At 44.6% G+C, this 19,428-nt stretch overlaps 1 protein-coding gene across 1 annotated transcript in view; it reads left to right on the top strand.

Moving 5' to 3' along the window:
* The window catches only part of HECTD2 (HECT domain E3 ubiquitin protein ligase 2), a 115,883-nt gene that overhangs the window by 84,497 nt on the left and 11,958 nt on the right, over positions 1–19,428 (top strand). The window contains exons 12-19 of the mRNA XM_040439066.1: positions 463–570; positions 5,529–5,661; positions 7,621–7,709; positions 9,061–9,219; positions 10,877–10,951; positions 12,219–12,306; positions 12,391–12,497; positions 16,333–16,448. Of these exons, the coding sequence (XP_040295000.1) occupies positions 463–570; positions 5,529–5,661; positions 7,621–7,709; positions 9,061–9,219; positions 10,877–10,951; positions 12,219–12,306; positions 12,391–12,497; positions 16,333–16,448 (875 nt within the window). The remainder of the gene's footprint in view (positions 1–462; positions 571–5,528; positions 5,662–7,620; positions 7,710–9,060; positions 9,220–10,876; positions 10,952–12,218; positions 12,307–12,390; positions 12,498–16,332; positions 16,449–19,428) is intronic.

Below are 19,428 nucleotides of genomic sequence, written 5' to 3'. Positions count from 1 at the left end.
GCGGGCACCTTCGGCAACGGAAGTGCATGCCGGATCCCAACAACGCAAGTGTGAAAGAGGCCTTACTGCATAGGGAACATCTTAAAAACAAAACCTATAAAACTGGCGAAATTGCTTTTATTATTATTTTTTTTTTTTCAATTCCACCTATTTGGAATTTTTTTCCAGCTTCTCTTTACATTTTATGCAATTTTAAATGGTGGCATTAGAAAGTACAACCTGTCCCACAAAAATTAAACCCTCATATGGCTATGTGAACTGAAAAATAAAAATGTTATGACTCTAGGAAGGCCAGAGGAAAATCGCCCAGTCCTCTAAGGATTAAGGTACAGGTGCGGTCTGAAGTCCATATATGACCTGGCTTGGTCGGTGTCTGGTCGATTTTGTTCAAAAATTGATACAATAAAACATTTAGAGACTTGCTAAAAGTGTTCACTATAAATTGTTCTTTTATTATTTCAGCAAAGTCTCGTGGATAAAGTTTCTCGGAGGCAAAAACCTGATATGAACATGCTGTTTCTTAATATCAAGGTCAGAAGATTGCAGCTGGTCAGCGATTCACTGGACGAGGTAATAAACCTGAAACTCATGAAAGGTTCTTAAAGGGACCGGTTTTAAACAGATCACATTGTTCAGTGGGACACAAAGACATGACACAGATGTTACCTGTGTTTGGTTTTTAGATCCTTCAAATCGCCCAAAAAGTCGTTTTTATGTTATGCTAATGAGCCGTCGCAAGTGCCCAGGGGCGGAGAGTTTGCTGAAAGTGCCCAAGTTCCCCTGCCTCACTCGTGCCCAACTCCACCCCTCAGTAAACTCCGGTGTTCTGTCATTCAGGTGGACCTTATCAAGATGTAATTCTCCACTAGCTGCTTTCACACACCCGGAAATCCACCAATCAGCAGCTTCACACACAGTAACACACCTCTTCAAATCCTCCAATCACTATCCTGAAACTTTTTACTATTTGCATATCCTGACACATCTATATTAAAATACGAGGAGACGGCCAGGACGTCCAGGACCCGCCTACATTTGCATAATGCATGCTCAGTGTCCTGTGTGTGGAAAACTGCTGTATCAAGCTAGTAGTCCTAGGTGAGAGAGGCGAGGGGGAGGGGGGCTGTGCGCTTATGTGGATAGGGGGGGCTGTGCGCTTATGTGATAGGGGGCTCTGTGTTTAGAGGGGCTGTGCACTCATGTGATGGGGGCTTATGTGATAGGGGGGCTCTGTGCTTAGGGGGGGCTATGCACTTATGTGATAGGGGGGCTCTGTGCTTAGGGGCGCTGTACGCTTATGTGATAGGGGACTTTGTGCTTAGGGGGCTGTGCACTTATATAATAGGGGGGTTCTGTATTTAGGGGGGCTGTGCGCTTATGTGATAGGGGGGCTCTGTGCTTAGGGGCGCTGTGCGCTAATGTGATATGGGGGCTCTGTGTTTAGGGGGGATGTGCGCTCATGTGATAAGGGGGCTCTGTGGGGCCCGCACCTCCAAGGCGTAAAGGGCAACCTCAGGCCATGTGAAACACAGAACCCCCTATCAAATGAGCGCACAGCCTCCCTAAACACAGATCCCCCTATCACATAAGCGCACAGCCCCCCTAAACACAGAACCCCCCTAAGCACAGAGCACCCCTAGCACATGAGCGCACAGCCCCCCTAAACACAGAACCCCCCTATTAAATGAGCGCACAGCCCCCCTAAACACAGAGCCCCCCTATCACATAAGCGCACAGCCCCCCTAAGCACAGAGCCTCCCTATCCACATAAGTGCACAGCCCACCTAAGCACACAGCCCCCCTATCACATAAGCGCACAGCAACCCTAAGCACAGAGCCACCCTATCCACATAAGCGCACAGCCCCCCTAAGCACAGAGTCCCCTATCACATAAGTGCACAGAGCCCCCCTATCAAATGAGCGCACAGCGCCCCTAAACACAGAGCCCCCCTATCACATAAGCGCACAGCCCCCCTAAACACAGAGCCCCCTATCACATAAGCGCACAGAGCCCCTCTATCACAGAAGCTCACAGCGCCCCTAAACACAGAGCCCCTCTATCACATGAGCGCACAGCGCCCCTAAGCACAGAGCCCCCCTATCACATGAGCGCACAGCGCCCCTGAACACAGAGCCCCCCTATCACATGAGCGCACAGAGCCCCCCTATCACATGAGCGCACAGCCCCCCTAAATACAGAGCCCTCTATCACATAAGCACAGAGCCCCCCTATCACATAAGCACAGTCCCCCTAAGCACAGAGCCCCCCTATCACAGAAGCCCCCCCATCACATTAGCGCACAGCCCCCCTAAACACAGAGCCCCCCTATCACATAAGCACACAGCTCCCCTAAGCACAGAGCCCCTCTATCACAGAAGTGCACAGCTCCCCTAAACACACAGCCCCTCTAAGCACAGAGCCCCCCCTATCCACATAAGCGCACAGCCCCCCTAAACACAGAACCCCCATCACATAAGCGCACAGCCCCCCTAAACACAGAGCCCCCCTATCCACATAAGTGTACAGCCCACCTAAGCACAGAGCCCCTCTATCACAGAAGCGCACAGCTCCCCTAAACACACAGCCCCTCTAAGCACAGAGCCCCCCTATCCACATAAGCACAGAGCCCCCTATCCACATAAGCGCACAGTCCCCCTAAGCACAGAGTCCCCTATCACATAAGCGCACAGAGCCCCCCTATCACATGAGCGCACAGCGCCCCTGAACACAGAGCCCCCCTATCACATAAGCGCACAGAGCCCCCCTATCACATAAGCGCACAGAGCCCCCCTATCACATGAGCGCACAGAGCCCCCCTATCACATAAGCGCACAGCCCCCCTCCCCCTCGTCTCTCTCACCTAGGACTACTAGCTTGATACAGCAGTTTTCCACACATTATGCAAATGTGACATCATATTTCCCTATAGCCCGTTCCCACATCACTGCCGGGCTCGGGCATGCGCAGTGTTCTGCCCACTGTGGGAAGAGGCACACAAATATGCAGTGTGCATGCGCCGATTTCACACCAGTAACTGGCACTGCATATCTGTGTGCCACTGCCCGGGCCCGGCAGTGATGCGCGAACGGCCTATAGGGAAATGATAGTAAACTCCGGCCAGCCCTGTGGCTCTGTGACGAGGGGCGGAGTGAGGCAGGGGAACTTGGGCACTTTCAGCAAACTCTCCGCCCCTGGGCACTTTTGACGGCTCATTAGCATATCATAAAAATGACTTTTTGGGCGATTTGAAGGATCTGAAAAACTAAACACAGGTAACATCTGTGTCATGTCTTTGTGTCCCACTGAACAATGTGATCTGTTTAAAACCGGTCAGGTTGGTGACAGACTCCCTTCAAAGGGTTCCAATATCATTGGGGGGGAGCAGCCAATGGCAGGCAGGGACAAGCTTCCCTAGACTAGGGAGGCTCGTCCCCTCCTACCATTGGCTGCTCCTTCCCCCCCCAGACATCGGATGTTTTCATCCGTGTACAGAGAGAAGCAGCTGCGGCAGTGCGGGGACCAGGAGGGGAGCGGGGTAAGTATACTACCTGTGAGGGGCCCTGCACATGGGGGGGGGGGGGGGGCTGTTGATGAGATTGGATAACCCCTTTACCATTTTACTTGTTTGCTGGGATGTGGTCACTTGAAGTTGCAGGCCCAAAGCCTGAGGCTGCACTGCTGACAGATTTTGATGAGCTTCTTATTTCTGTTACATACACCGTGGTCATGGAGACCTTACGTAGATTCACATAGTTGCGTTAAAATGGGGCTTGAGTTGAGACAAGTTACAAAGAACATCTCGGCCCTGGCACATTCATACGTTACACAGACAGGCCATTTTTGTCAGCAAAATGTGACAATTTCATTGATTTCTGTAGTTGTTCAGCAGCCACAGGGTAAAGGGACTCTGTCAGCAGTTTAGACCTCTGAAGACTGCAGGCAGAGGTAGATAGGTGAGGGCTGACGCTATTTCACCCTGTATCGGTGGGTGCTCATGTTTCTTGCATGAAAATTTTAATGACCCCGGCACCACAATCACAAGTGCCATGGAGGCAGTCTCTTCATGTGTCCCGTGCTCTCTGCACCTGAAGATTTCCAAATAGTTGATGGTTCCAACTAGGAGACTGCTCGAGCTGTGGGGATGGGTTTGCAAGCCTCGAGGGCAGAGAGCATGGAACACTGCACATGAAGGGATCACCTTGATGACACCCGTCACCCATGTTGTTTACTAGAAGGCAGGGGGCTGGTCGCTACAGTAAGGAGGACAAGAAGGAGAGATAATGGTCCATAGGCAGCACTCGTTGTTGCAATCTTTTTGATACAAGTTTGAGATGGTCTAAAGTTGATCAAAATGAATGATTTCAACCAAAACAACTGTTCGTCTGTTGAAATTTAAAGAGGCTATCCCATAAGTAATGTAAAGAAAAATGAAAATCAGACATTATATTGTACGCAACAGTCTATTTCTAACAAACTTCGAAACAGCCCTGTACCTCACATGGATCCAGAGATCTCCCCATTCATTGCTGCAATTACTCTGCTAGATTTATTTCAAGCTAGCAGCTCAGGGGCCTATCTTTTCTCAGGCGGTGTGTCCTTTCTGCTGCAGTTGAAGGATGGAACTGAGCATGCACTTCTATCTCCGTGAGCAGGACAGAGAAATTGGAAACAGAGCAAACGGCAGGTGGCGCTGTACAGATAGATGTCAGTGAATAACTCACTGGCTGTACTAAATTTTTAATTACATGCAATTACAAAAGTATTCAGATCCAGGTGCTGGTTTGAAAAATTTAGAATATTTTTCGTGGGACAACCCCTTTAACAACAAACAATTGTTTTAGCCGATGGTAGACCACTATCATTTGAAAAGTAGTCGGCCACGCTCAATATTTTTAGCCAATAGTCCATGAAAGCTCTTTTGTTCAAAGAAGGATCATTCATGAACATAAGATCTTTCTTTGAAAGGATCTCCCCAGAAAGATCCTTCGTCCATCGCCCAGGTTACATTGAACATCTATCGGCAGTTGGATCCACTGTAACGGCCAATATAGACTAAAGTGTGTATGGCCGTGTCTGAAAAACGAGCGATTGTTTAAACACCAGTGGAACAACCATCAACCGACTTCTATCTAATGTGTATGACCACAAGCCGAGGATGTATGCAGATGTCTTTCTAGTGGGCATCCACTTGCAGGTGTAACGTTATTTGAGCCACGCGACCTTACACTTTTGCACAGTCTTTTGAAAGTCTGGTAGTTCTTGAAGTGTTGGATCACTAGGCGCAGCTAGATTACACAAAAGAAGATTGATGATCTGCCAATATCAGCATGCACGGTTTATCTTATTAGACAGACACACAAGCTTGGGTCAAAGTGAGAGATTTATTGAGCTGGACATTTTACCTCCTTCTATTGAAGCTGCGGTTTTGGCAATGGTTTATCCTGATTAAATACCTTTTGTGAAAAGCTTTCTTTTGATTAAACAAGCCATGACCATGTAAGCTCCATTAAATCTCCTGTTTCCACAGCTTACAAGAAAACGAGCTGATCTGAAGAAAAAGTTGAAGGTTACCTTTGTAGGTGAAGCCGGCCTTGACTTGGGTGGCCTGACAAAAGAGTGGTTTCTTTTGCTAATCAGACAGATTTTCCATCCCGACTATGGTAAGTCTGCTCGAGCACCAGGCACAATTTACACAATTTAAAGTATTAAAAGTGGAGTAATGGAGGCTTCACTAAACCTGGTAATAGGCGTCTTTGGACTTTTTTTTTCATACAACAGAAATGTGTATATCTAAAATAAAATCATAAAGCACTTGAATCTGTCTTTTGACATACATTAATGCTGAGGCTCTTGATGACTAGAATGTAGGTTCCTTTGGTGCTATGCCAAGTACAATGCCCCTTCTTCTCATATCATAGCTCAAATCTGGGAGCTATGAGTCAAACGGGCCTATCGGTTGGTAAAGAGCCACGGACACTTAAAGGGGTATTCTGGTTTTTATTTTCTTAATTTTTTTGTTTTATATAATAGGTAATCATACATTTTTCTAATGTACATGTATGACAAATTCTGCATACATACCTTTAATATATCAGGCGGTTAACCCCTATATGCAGTAGAATGGTATAGCTCATGTATCAGTTCAATGTAATGTATCCATGGCCTAGCTGAAACATGGCAACAGTCTTTTGACACTTTTCACATCATATACTCTCTGACATTCGGTAAGCAGCAGTGTTACATGACATTTTATGCTGGGCCAGCAAACAGGACACATTCATGTAATAATTAAATAAGCTACATCCCTGTGTGTATTTACATAGCTGCCTGCCTCTAGATGATGTTGTAAAATGGTTGCCTGTCTATAGGAGATGTCATGTTGTTAATAAAGTTTATAAAAAAAAACACACACACACACATATCTGCTTCTACACAGACACTGATAGACATGATGAGATGCTGCTGCAGGTAGTAATAGTATATTTACTGTGTATGTTCTGCTCCCCAATACACTATTATTCACCGGTTAGATATCTGGGCGGGTCACATGATGGCTCACATGACTGACGCCATGCATAGTCCTATCCAGCTCTCCTATGGATGCATTTTACAGGACTAAAGTGGGCCGTACCATTTTTTTCCTTTAGGGAGAGGCTACTTATGGATATGATAAAGGTCTGCGAGCAAAATTTTAAATAGATGTTTATTAGAAAATTGTTCAACATCGTATTCTCTACATAAATAAATGTAATTGTGAAAAACAGAATTCCTCTTTAAGTTCCAGTGTTTTTTGAGCGTCTCGGGTCACAATGCAATGAGTTTTCATTTGCATGTCAGAGGAGAGATAAATGCATTGATAATTTGTAGCACGATGCAGAAGAATTGGGGGGGGGGGGGCTGTTTCCATTTTAGCATTCTTTAGGGCCCTTACTTGTATATTTCCTAGACAGGGGACTGGTAAGGCAGTAGCTCTCTTCTGGCTCATGTTCCAAGTGTTGTAGCGGCGATCACCCTTAAGTTTTGCTCGCATGTCCTTTTCAGAATGTCAGCTGGGCATGACAAACAGCACCCCGTAGGTCTAATGGGCATCTAATATTTAAAGCCCCGATGGGGTAAGCAGGAGGTAAATCCTTCCATGCCACACCACAACATCATACAAGGGCTGCATGTATGTTAATAGGATCTAACTGCTAGCCCTAATATTATAGCCGCAGCTAGCATTTAAAGTCATGATGACATACGTTCTTGGTAGCGAAATAGTTAATAACGCTAATGCCAAAATCGAGACTGTATTGTTTAATACATTTAATGAAGTTATCTAGTTTGGGCAACACTTGCTCACGATGTGGTAGCTCCAGAAATGGCTGTTCATGGACCCCCTGCCCATTTCGGATAGGAATGGTGTACAGTGTGTATTATTATTGAAGCTTCTCACACCGGACATTGCATCATTGGGCTACAGGGATGAGCAGCAAGAGACGTTCCCGTCATAACTCTGCTTGCTCTAGAAAGACGCTCTCTTTGCTGCCATGATCTATTCTATGACTACACAACTTACATTAACTGGTTTCAGGAATGGATCTTGGTGGGGATTAATCTTGCCTCTGTATTTCTTGCAGGTATGTTCACGTATCACAAGGACTCCAACTTCCACTGGTTCAGCAGTTTTAAGTGTGACAACTATTCAGAATTTCGTCTAGTTGGAACTGTATCCTTTTATTGGGGCAAATTAAAGTAGCTTGTCTAGTAATATCCAGTGTGAGCAGAAGACGGTTAAAGATTTGTGTTTTCTGTACGACTTCTGCACGGAAGGAGACAGAAGACACCTTTTAAATACAGGCAGAGGATATGGTGGCTGAGTCCTCTTGAGCACCAATCACAGAATAGGGATCCTGAATAGAAAGACTCCCCCCCCCCCCCCCATTACAATTTCCATTTGCTCATAACAGTGCATTTGGGAAGGGGTTATCCCAATGGAAAAATCTGTTTAAAGAGATTGTCCAAGATCTTGAAATTGATGGTCTATTCTCAGCAAAAGTCACCAATGTCTTATCATTGGGGGTCCAATTCTCGACACACCTGCCGATCAGCTGTTTGAAGAGGCTGCGGTACTCTGGTGAGTGTTCTGGCCTCTTCCTAGGCCAATGACGTCACATTCGTCAGTCACATGGCCTAGGCACAGCTCAGTCCCATTAAAGTGAAGGGGGGTGAACTGCAATATCAAGCACAGCCGTTTTGCTTGGTAAGCTGCGAGGAGCACAGCGGCCTCCTCAAACAGCTGATTAGTGGGGGGGCACCGGATGTCATACCCTGCCAATCTGATATTGATGAGGATAGGTCATCCAAAATAAACACCCAGAAAACCCCTTTAAAGTATACTTGTATTTAAAAATCTATTTTAGTTCTTGAGCGCATGCACAACAATTGGATTTTTTTCACAGTCCCTGCCGTGGCTGCTCATAACTGTGTGCTAGGCATTATGCATTAGGAGTCAGAGCAGGACACAACACAGGTCACAAGCAGTCCATACTTCTATTTTGAGCATTTTCAGTTGTCTGTTATTTTCTTATTAATGCGCTGAGCATTAGAGTGTAATGCGCTGTTATATTGGGGGAATTATGGTATGTTACTGTCTAGAATCCTCAGCATCATCAAAGAACATTTGGTTCCTACTGTTGACCAGAATCCTATGTCCTGCAGATCCATCGTCAGACTACAGTTAGTCCTTCAGTGGCAGTTTGGAACTGCAAGCTGAGTCCAAACAGCTGATCAGTGGGAGTCCCGGTTGTTGGACTTCCACCGATCAGATGCTGATGACCTGTTTAGAGCAGGCATGCTCAACCTGCGGCCCACCAGCTGTTGTAAAACTACAGCTCCCACAATGCGCTGCTGTAGGCTGTTCAGGCATGCTGGGAGTTGTAGTTTTGCAACAGCTGGAGGGCTGCAGGTTGAGCATGTCTGATCTAGAGGATAACCCCTTTAAGGAAGAACATTATTAATAAATGACATGGCTCAGTGATGACATCTGTATGGCGTGTGTTTATACTTAACATGTCCAGTTGATGGGGCTGGCTGTCTATAACAGCATCACTCTAGATATCCGCTTTCCACCTTGCTGCTACAAGAAGCTGTTGAGTCCTCCCATAGTACCTTCTGACCAGAACATACCTGTAGGCATTGCATCTGTCACACTAGATGACCTGTATCAGATAATGCCAGTGAGTAGAACTTGGGTTTGTTGTACGCTAATATTAATTTCACAAAACCTTACTAAAAGCCTGACTCCATTTAGAAGCTGGGGTCAGTGCTACTGTTTGTTTGGGGACTTGTACTGAGAAGCTGCATTAGATGAACCTGTGCATGCAGATTATGAAATTGAAGCAACAATATGATCACACATAAATATACCCCTTACCCCTCAACAAATGTGTGGCTCTGCATGGCTGAAAAAGTGAAGCTGACCTTTGGATCATGAAAAATCACTATTATGCTATTTCTATGTGGCCACAGGAATAACTCCCTGTACTCTGTGTTGCAGTAAGGATCCTAAAAACTTTTATCTTTCAGATTTTAAAGGGCACCTGTCAGCAGATTTGTACCTATGAAACCGTCTGACCTGTTGCATGTGCACTTGGCAGCTGAAGACATCTGTGTTGGTCTCATGTTCATATGTGCCTGTATTGCTGACAAAAATGAGGTTTTAATATATGCAAATGAGTCTCTAGGAGCAAAGGGGGCGTTGTCATTACACCTAGAGGCTCTGCTCTTTCTGCCGTGCCCTCTGCACTTAGATTGACAGGACTAGATGTGATGATGTTTTCACTGCCCTGCCCTGTCAATCAAAGTGGAGAGGGCGCAGCAGTTGCAGAGAGAGCAGAGCCTCTAGGTGTAATGACAACGCCCCCGTTGCTCCTAGACGCTCATTTGCATATATTAAAACTTCATTTTTCTCAGCAATGCAGGCACATATGAACATGGGACCAACACAGATGTCTTCAGCTGCCAAGTGCACATGTAACAGGTCAGCCAGTGTCATAGGTACAGATCTGCTGACAGATGGGCTTTGGGTGGGTAGAGATATATATATATATATATATATATATATATATATATATATATATATAGGCATTGTGACATGTACACAGACTCTTCAATCAAGTTTCACAGAGGGAACCCTCATCTGCCCAGACACCTAAATGTACTAGATGCCAGCCATTCAAATGAATAGCCAGCTGTGTGATACACGGATGGATGGGAGTCGCTCTTGCTTAGCAGCTGTCCGCTGTGGCCCATTGGGGGAATCTCAAGCTGGAGACTTCCTTATGTGATGTACATATATCCTTATACAGGATATGAAATACAGAATCCTCATTGAAGAACACAATAGTCATGATTCTATTTTAGTGTCCTTTGATACTGTATTTTGCATACATTTCTGTAGGGAGCACCCTTCATTTTTAAGGGTGCACATATGGTAGGGGCAGCCCTTGCTATTGCCACAAGTTACTTGAAAAGGGCTGGACCAGTGTTATATCAAACCCATAGCCCTTTATCTTTCAGGTGACATGACCCTACATAAGGATAGTACTTCCCACAACAAGTCTTGAAATGTTAGGAAATCGGTGAGGTTTACAACTGGCCATAGTCCCACCACTTTTCCATCACTTGTAGGAGGAAACTGTGGTATAAGCCTGAAGAAGATCCTTGCCTTGAGGCTGGGCCACACTTGGATATCTTCATATCCTAGAAGCTTGTTAATGTGCACAATCGGTTCTATTATTACCGTGTTCCACCATCGTCATGTTATTTATAATATGTAAAGATTCTAAAATATCAGGTCAGATACAATAACATTTATTTCATTATTGTGCTCAGGAACTTGCTCATGGATTAAATGAACTACTAACATATGAAGGCAACGTGGAGGAAGATTTCTATTCTACATTCCAGGTTTGTGTCAGGAACCTTCTTAAGGTGGCCATACACATTAGATAGAATATGGTTGAACAAACAATCGTCTGGTGAACATTCGTTTCACGGACACGGCCATACACATTTTAGTCCATATGTGTCCATGTTGTTCAAGTTGCCCATAAACATTCAATGAAGCCAGAAGACGGACGAAAGATCTTTCTGGGAACATACTTTTATCGAAACTAAAGATCTTTCGTCCAACTACCGGACCCAAATATTACACGGGCAGGGTTCTTTTCAAACGATAATGCTCTCCCATCAGTCAGCTAAAACGATCATTTGTTTAGTTTCTACCGATGAACGTTTGGTTTGGTTGAAATCATTCATTTTGATCAACTTTAGACTGAATCCTGACCCATTCATTTCATTGGGTCTGTGCACATGAGCATAGTTCTTCACGCATCATTTCTGCATTCAGAAAAAATGGCAGCATGTTCTATGTTCTGCGTTTTTCACACGTCTCTGGTTCCATAGAAGTGATTGGGGCGTCAGTGAAAAAGTGAAATCTGGATGCAATCCGGGTCCAGTGTGTTTTTCACTGATTGCACCCTGGTTGCTAGGAGATGTAGATTGTTCTGCTTCAGTTTTTTTTTTTCACATGGGTTAAAAACACATCAAAAACTGATTGCACCTGCGCAGAAAAAACTGAAATCGCAGACCAAACTGTCCGAACTTGCGTGCAAAACCATCAGTTTTTTCCTGAACAGACCCTGAGAGAGAGTGCACAAAAATAGATATCAGCAGCTCCTTAAAGGGGTTTTCCCAGAATGATGGCATATCGCTTGATTATTCCAAATGAAGCATTGGGATGCCACAGCCTTCTTGCCGCTTCGCAAGCACAGTGCGTCCATTAGATAGCACTCATACAGCTGACTCCTGGGACCCCACTGATCCCCTATTGATGGATAGTTTATCAATCTGATAATCCTAGAAAACCAATTTAGAGGTCTTTTATATTGGCTGATGTTTGCCCAGTCAGTGCCCCATGTGAACATGCACCCATTTGCTGACTGATTGCATCTTTTATACGGCATAAAAAATACTCGTTTGTCAGCAGCTTGTCACCCTGTGTAAGCGAAAGCCGCGTGAAGACGAGCGATTGTATAACCGTTGGATTGTCCACATACTACGATTGCTCCATATAAATGCAGAGAGCGAGGGGCAATCAACCTGCTGTTATCATATCCTTCATGGCATGTGGATATTTTATCTTCTATTCATATATATCATTTCTACTCTTCAGGTGTTTCAAGAAGAATTTGGTGTAATTAAGTCATACAATCTTAAACCTGGTGGTGATAAAATCCCAGTCACCAATCAGAACAGGAAAGGTAAGTAGAATTCAAGACGCTGATCTGTGAGGGTCCATTATAAAATTGGTGTCTTTAATAAATGGCGTGTTCCTCTCTTTTCAGAATATGTCCAACTTTACGTAGATTTCCTACTTAATAAATCCATTTACAAGCAGTTCTCAGCATTCTACTATGGGTTTCACAGCGTCTGTTCTTCTAATGCATTGATGGTAAGACTAGCACTCTGTAGAATAATATAAATGGATAAATGATTCCCCTCCCCCACTGTAGAATAATATAAATGGATAAATGACCCCCCCCCACTGTAGAATAATATAAATGGATAAATGATTCCCCTCCCCCCACTGTAGAATAATATAAATGGATAAATGACCCCCCCCCCCCCCCACTGTAGAATAATATAAATGGATAAATGATTCCCCTTCCCCCACTGTAGAATAATATAAATGGATAAATGATTCCCCTCCCCCCACTGTAGAATAATATGAATGGATAAATGATTCCCCTCCCCCACTGTAGAATAAGATAAATGGATAAATGATTCCCCTCCCCCACTGTAGAATAATAAAAATGGATAAATAATCCCCCTCCCCCACTGTAGAATAATATACACTGCTCAAAAAAATAAAGGCAACACTTAAACGACACAATGTGACTCCAAGTCAATCACACTTCTGTGAAATCAAACTGTCCACTTAGGAAGCAACACTGAGTGACAATCAATTTCACATGCTGTTGTGCAAATGGGATAGACAACAGGTGGAAATTATAGGCAATTAGCAAGACACCCCCAATAAGAGTGGTTCTGCAGGTGGTGACCACAGACCACTTCTCAGTTCCTATGCTTCCTGGCTGATGTTTTGGTCACTTTTGAATGCTGGCGGTGCTTTCACTCTAGTTGTAGCATGAGACGGAGTCTACAACCCACACAAGTGGCTCAGGTAGTGCAGCTTATCCAGGATGGCACATCAATGCGAGCTGTGGCAAGAAGGTTTGCTGTGTCTGTCAGCGTAGTGTCCAGAGCATGGAGGCGCTACCAGGAGACAGGCCAGTACATCAGGAGACGTGGAGGAGGCCGTAGGAGGGCAACAACCCAGCAGCAGGACCGCTACCTCCGCTTTTGTGCAAGGAGGAACAGGAGGAGCACTGCCAGAGCCCTGCAAAATGACCTCCAGCAGGCCACAAATGTGCATGAGTCTGCTCAAACGGTCAGAAACAGACTCCATGAGGGTGATATGAGGGCCCGACGTCCACAGGTGGGGGTTGGGCTTACAGCCCAACACCGTGCAGGACGTTTGGCATTTGCCAGAAAACACCAAGATTGGAAATTCGCCACTGGCGCCCTGTGCTCTTCACAGATGAAAGCAGGTTCACACTGAGCACATGTGACAGACGTGACAGAGTCTGGAGATGCCGTGGAGAACGTTCTGCTGCCTGCAACATCCTCCTGCATGACCGGTTTGGCATTGGGTCAGTAATGGTGTGGGGTGGCATTTCTTTGGAGGGCCGCACAGCCTTCCATGTGCTCGCCAGAGGTAGCCTGACTGCCATTAGGTACCGAGATGAGATCCTCAGACCCCTTGTGAGACCATATGCTGGTGCAGTTGGCCCTGGGTTCCTCCTAATGCAAGACAATGCTAGACCTCATGTGGCTGGAGTGTGTCAGCAGTTCCTGCAAGACGAAGGCATTGATGCTATGGACTGGCCCACCCGTTCCCCAGACCTGAATCCAATTGAGCACATCTGGGACATCACGTCTCGCTCTATCCACCAACGTCACGTTACACCACAGACTGTCCAGGAGTTGGCAGATGTTTTAGTCCAGGTCTGGGAGGAGATCCCTCAGGAGACCGTCCGCCACCTCATCAGGAGCCTGCACAGGCGTTGTAGGGAGGTCATACAGGCACGTGGAGGCCACACACACTACTGAGCCTCATTTTGACTTGTTTTAAGGACATTACATCAAAGTTGGATCAGCCTGTAGTGTGTTTTTCCACTTTAATTTTGAGGGTGACTCCAAATCCAGACCTCCATGGGTTAAAAAATTTGATTTCCATTTATTTTTTTGTGATTTTGTTGTCAGCACATTCAACTATGTAAAGAACAAAGTATTTCAGAAGAATATTTAATTAATTCAGATCTAGGATGTTATTTTTGTGTTCCCTTTATTTTTTTGAGCAGTGTAAATGGACACATGATCCCCCTCCCCCACTGTAGACTAATATAAATGGACACATGATCCCCCACCGTATAATGTAATTATTTAATGAACCAATACCAGACTACTCTATGGATATACTGCATATGTACATAGAAATTAGTGGAGTGTAAGAAGTTGTCTTAGGCTACTTTCACACTAGCGTTCAGAGCGGGTCCGTATGATGTCTGCTCAGACGGATCCGCTCCTATAATGCAGACGTTGTATCCGTTCAGAACGGATCCGTCTGCATTATAACTTAGAAAAATTTCTACGTGTGAAAGTAGCCTGAACGGATCCGTCCAGACTTTACATTGAAAGTCAATGGGGGCGGATCCGTTTGAAGATTGAGCCATATTGTGTCATCTTCAAACGGATCCGTCCCCATTGACTTACATTGTAAGTCTGGACGGATCCGCTTGCCTCCGCACGGCCAGGCGGACACCCGAACGGTGTCAGGTGTCCGCTTGCTGAGCGGAGGCTGAACGCCGCCAGACTGATGCATTCTGAGCGGATCCGCGTCCACTCAGAATGCATTAGGGCTGAACGGATGCGTTCGGGGCCGCTTGTGAGCCCCTTCAAACGGAGCTCACGAGCGGACACCCGAACGCAGGTGTGAAAGTAGCCTTATAAAGACGCCCTCTTTCAATATGGAAGGTGTAGAGTGTCCCTTCTATGATCCAGGGCAGACAGGAGCTCAGTAAGAGCAGCTCCCTCTGGTGGATCTGCTCCGTCATTGTTTTACATCATTGGCCATAGATGAGATGCAGTATATGGCCTGGTGAGATTTCAGCTCTGTGATCAGAGGATTACTAGGGTGACTGATATTAGAGTAGTGGTTGTCTTCATGAGACAAAACCTTAATAGAGAGGTTCTCTGAGGCTGGGAATTCCTGTGGAGCTGGCTGGGCAGGGTGCAAACTGCAAAAGAGAAAAAGAGGAAAAGAAAAAAAAAAGTTCTTCAGTTGCAGATGCTCCGGGTCCAATTCCAAGCTCCGTTCTCCTCCACTTCCAGTCCATGCTCCCCCAGAGTTGTGACATGCCATCTACATGCACATCACCACTGCAGGCCAATCAGTGGTCTCAGCTGTGGCAGCGGTCACGTGCTGTGCCTGAATACTTCACCTGTGAAGCCATAGATGTGGCCAGCAGCAGTGACGTGCATGTCAATGACATTTTACACTTCTGGTCCAGCGGGGACTGGAAGCAGAGGAGAAGGGAACTTGGTGCTAGACCCAGGGCACCTGTGACAGGTGAGACTTTTTACCTTGTGCACCCTGACTGCAAATAGTTAAAAGCTGGGTACACTTATATATGCAGAAACACATCCATGTTTAGATTTTTCTGCCCACATTTGTAGACAACACGGTTGGATCCCGAATAACATATTGGGAGAGTGGAGGAGTTGCCCATGGCAGCCAATCGGGTTGCTGCTTTCATTTTCTCAAGGGCCTCGGAAACATGAAAGGCGGAATGTGATTGGTGGATGTGTTACAGTGGGCAACTACGCCACTAGTTTTGATAAATCTCCCCCATGGCCTCTTCCAGACACACACTAATCAGAGAGGCAAACTGTTAGGTAAGAGCTCAGCTTATCACAATGAAAGTGGATCTAGTGCTGCTATGTAAAGAATTAACAACTCTACAATGAGAAATGAATCTCTAGGCATTGCCAGTACTGGAGAATTCTGCTGATATTTAAGATGTATTATCCCTGTTAGGGTACATTCACACGATCATATGTGTTTTGCGGGTACGCTGTACAGAAGTACGGATGCCCCATTGAGATGAAATAAATACGGTTGTGTGAATGTACCCTTCAAAAAGGCGTTCTATTCTTTGTTCCAGTTACTGCGCCCAGAAGAAGTAGAGATACTTGTGTGTGGGAGTCCGGAATTAGACATGCATGCACTCCAGAAAAACACGCATTATGACGGCTACCAGAAAACAGATCTTACCATTAGGTAAGTTCAGTTTATTTGTGTAAGATTTGGAAGTGGATTGCACAGAGCTATTGGACCTATAAGTATACCCCATATTAATCAATGACGTTTCCAAAGACAAATATGTCCATGATGGTGAAGGTCTCAATGGGTACAGTCATCAGATTTTGTGTAAAGGTGGTTTCACACAGTGTCTTTGAGCCTGAACCAGAAGGAGGAGGAGATATGTCTTTGCCCAAGTTAAAGTCACTTTTTTCCATTGGAAAAAAAGATTTTCAATAAAAATAAACTGCAAAAATATAATCTCCACATATTTGGTATGCTGCATCTGTAATGAATGACACACACTACACAAATATGTACGGATGTAGCAGTGGTAACACACGCACTTGGTGAGTTATCACATCTAGTTAACTCTTTATGACTGTGACTGTTAAGTCTGTATCTGTAATTTATCTTATATAGTGAATGCTGTAATAAAACATTTCAGAATTGTTTTCTTTGCTCATTCGCCACAAAATAAAAATAAAAAACCTGAATAAGGCTACTTTCACATCTGCGTTTTTGCTTGATCCTTCATGAATCAGCAAAAACGCTTTCATCATGATAATACAACTGGCTGCATCCGTTATGAATGGATCCAAGATTGTGTCCGAGAAAACGGATCTGGTATCATTGGTTTACATTGTGTTTCATGCCGGATCCGTCTTGCTCTGCATCCATCTGTCCAACATGGGAACGCAACCAAACAGAATGGAAGGCATTCCGTTCAGTTGTGTCCCCATTGACAATGAATGGGGACAAAACTGAAGCGGTTTCCACCTCTATTGAGATCCTTTGACGGCTCTCAATAGCGTAAAGGAAAATGCTAAAGTGAAAGTAGCCTTAAAAGCGATCAATAAAAGTACAAGTCAGCCTGTAAAAAAAAACTAAATTAAGCCCTCACAAAACTCCATAAACCTATTATTTATACTGCAAAATAAAAGCCGCAAAATTTACAATGTAAAACCTCAGTGGCGGTATTGCTGTTTTTTTTCCTATCGCCTCAGAAAAAGTTAATAAAAGTTAATCAGTAAGTTATGTGTACCCCATTAAAAATTACAACTTGTCCCACAAAAAAACAAGCTCTCATACAGCTAGCTCTTGGAACTATACGATGAAAAAAATTGCTTGGTCATTAAGGCTGGTCACCAAGTGGTTAAGACCACATGAAAACATGATGGCAAACTTTGATTGCGGAATAAACAAATGTTTCACAATTTCCACCTTTGCAAGTTGGAATGGAAACAAACAGGTTCTATTTCTTCAGTAGGCAGACTCTGATGATGGTTTCAATCCGGTCTTCTCAGAGCCAAGGCAGTGTGAATACAAGTGGTTTTTTATACATAAAACCTTCTCCATCATTTTCATTTTGGGATCATTTTATAAGGTTACATTTTAGCCCTTCCATCTTCCCTCCCTTTTTGAGGTCCTCTAGACTGTACTGCATTTGGCTTTGCAGATCTGTCATCTCTATTGTCTTGTAACCCGTTCTGTAGAACATGTGTCCTGTAGCTCCTAGGGGGTGTCCCTGGTTTACTTCTCTGCATTGCTTATACGATCAGTTGCAGGAGTAGCAACAATGGGCCATGCCTAAAGTATGTAAGACTGCAGCCAAAGACAAAAAGGATAAGGTGAGGACTGATAGTAAGCAGCTGTTGGTGGGCAATTCTATCATAAGAGGTGTGAAGTTTGAGGAAAATTGGTTTTGTGAGATGTCTCCCTGGTGCTACCGCTAGCAGGGACAGACGACGCATTCTTAGTATTGTTAGGGAAGCAAAGCAGGAAAGGGAGGTGGATGTTATGGTCCATCTTGGGACAAATTATCTGGCTTGCAATGAGGTTTCAAAGGTGAAGGAAGCTTTTCACACACTTGGAAATGATATATGGGAGGTTGCATCAACTGTTTGATTCTCTGCAGTTTTGCCTGTGCATAACCTTCAGCATGACAGGAAGATGCGCATTAAGGAATTCAATGTATTGCTTGGTGAATGGTGTCTGAACCAAGGGTTTGGCTTTGTGTCTCGTGTTGGCTCTCGTTGGAATGGAAAAGAACTGTACAAGAAAGATGGTTTGCATCTTTCTCTCAAGGGAACGAATGTCCTCAGTGAACAGTTCCAAGTATTTGCTAAGGAGCATTTAAACTAGGAAAGGGGGGCAAAAGGGTGATAATCCAGCAGTCCGACTGCCCCACGGGACAATGCCAGAAGATGCCAGTAGCACAGAGGTTAAGAAATGACAAGCTCAGAGTCTTGTCTACAAATGATCGCAGTTTAGGGAATAAGATCAATGAACTTGAGTCTATAATGGCATCTGAGAATATAGATTTAGTGGCTGTTACTGAGACATGGTTCAATGGGAGTAATGACTGGGATATAACAATACCAGGGTTCTCTCTATATAGGAAAGACAGAGCAGATTTATTTAACCAATCACTGGTAACAGGAGTCGTCCTAGAAGATTGGAAATTAGCAAATGTTTTGCCCATTCACAAGAAAGGTAGTAGGGAGGAATCGGGCAACTATAGGCCAGTAAGCCTGACATCAATAGTGGGGAAATTAATGAAAACCATACTTAAGGAGAGGATTGTGGAACATCTAAAATCCCATGGATTGAAAGATAAAAAACAGCATGGGTTTACCTCAGGGAGATCATGTCAAACTAATCTTATAGATTTTTTTGATTGGAATACTAAAATAATAGATGGCAGAGGTGCAGTTGACATCGCTTACCTAGACTTTAGTAAGGCTTTTGATACTGTCCCACATAGAAGGCTAATCAATAAATTAGAGTCTTTGGCCTTTGACTCCCATATTGTTGAATGGATTAGGCAGTGGCTGAGGGACAGACAACAGAGAGTTGTAGTCAATGGAGTACATTCAGACCATGGTCTTGTTACCAGTGGGGTACCTCAGGGATCTGTTCTGGGACCCATATTGTTTAATATCTTTATCAGTGAAAT

This window comes from Bufo bufo, chromosome 6 (assembly GCF_905171765.1).
Source record: "Bufo bufo chromosome 6, aBufBuf1.1, whole genome shotgun sequence".
In the NCBI taxonomy this organism is placed as follows: Eukaryota; Metazoa; Chordata; class Amphibia; order Anura; family Bufonidae; genus Bufo; species Bufo bufo.
This window is presented reverse-complemented; position numbering and strand designations above follow the sequence as displayed.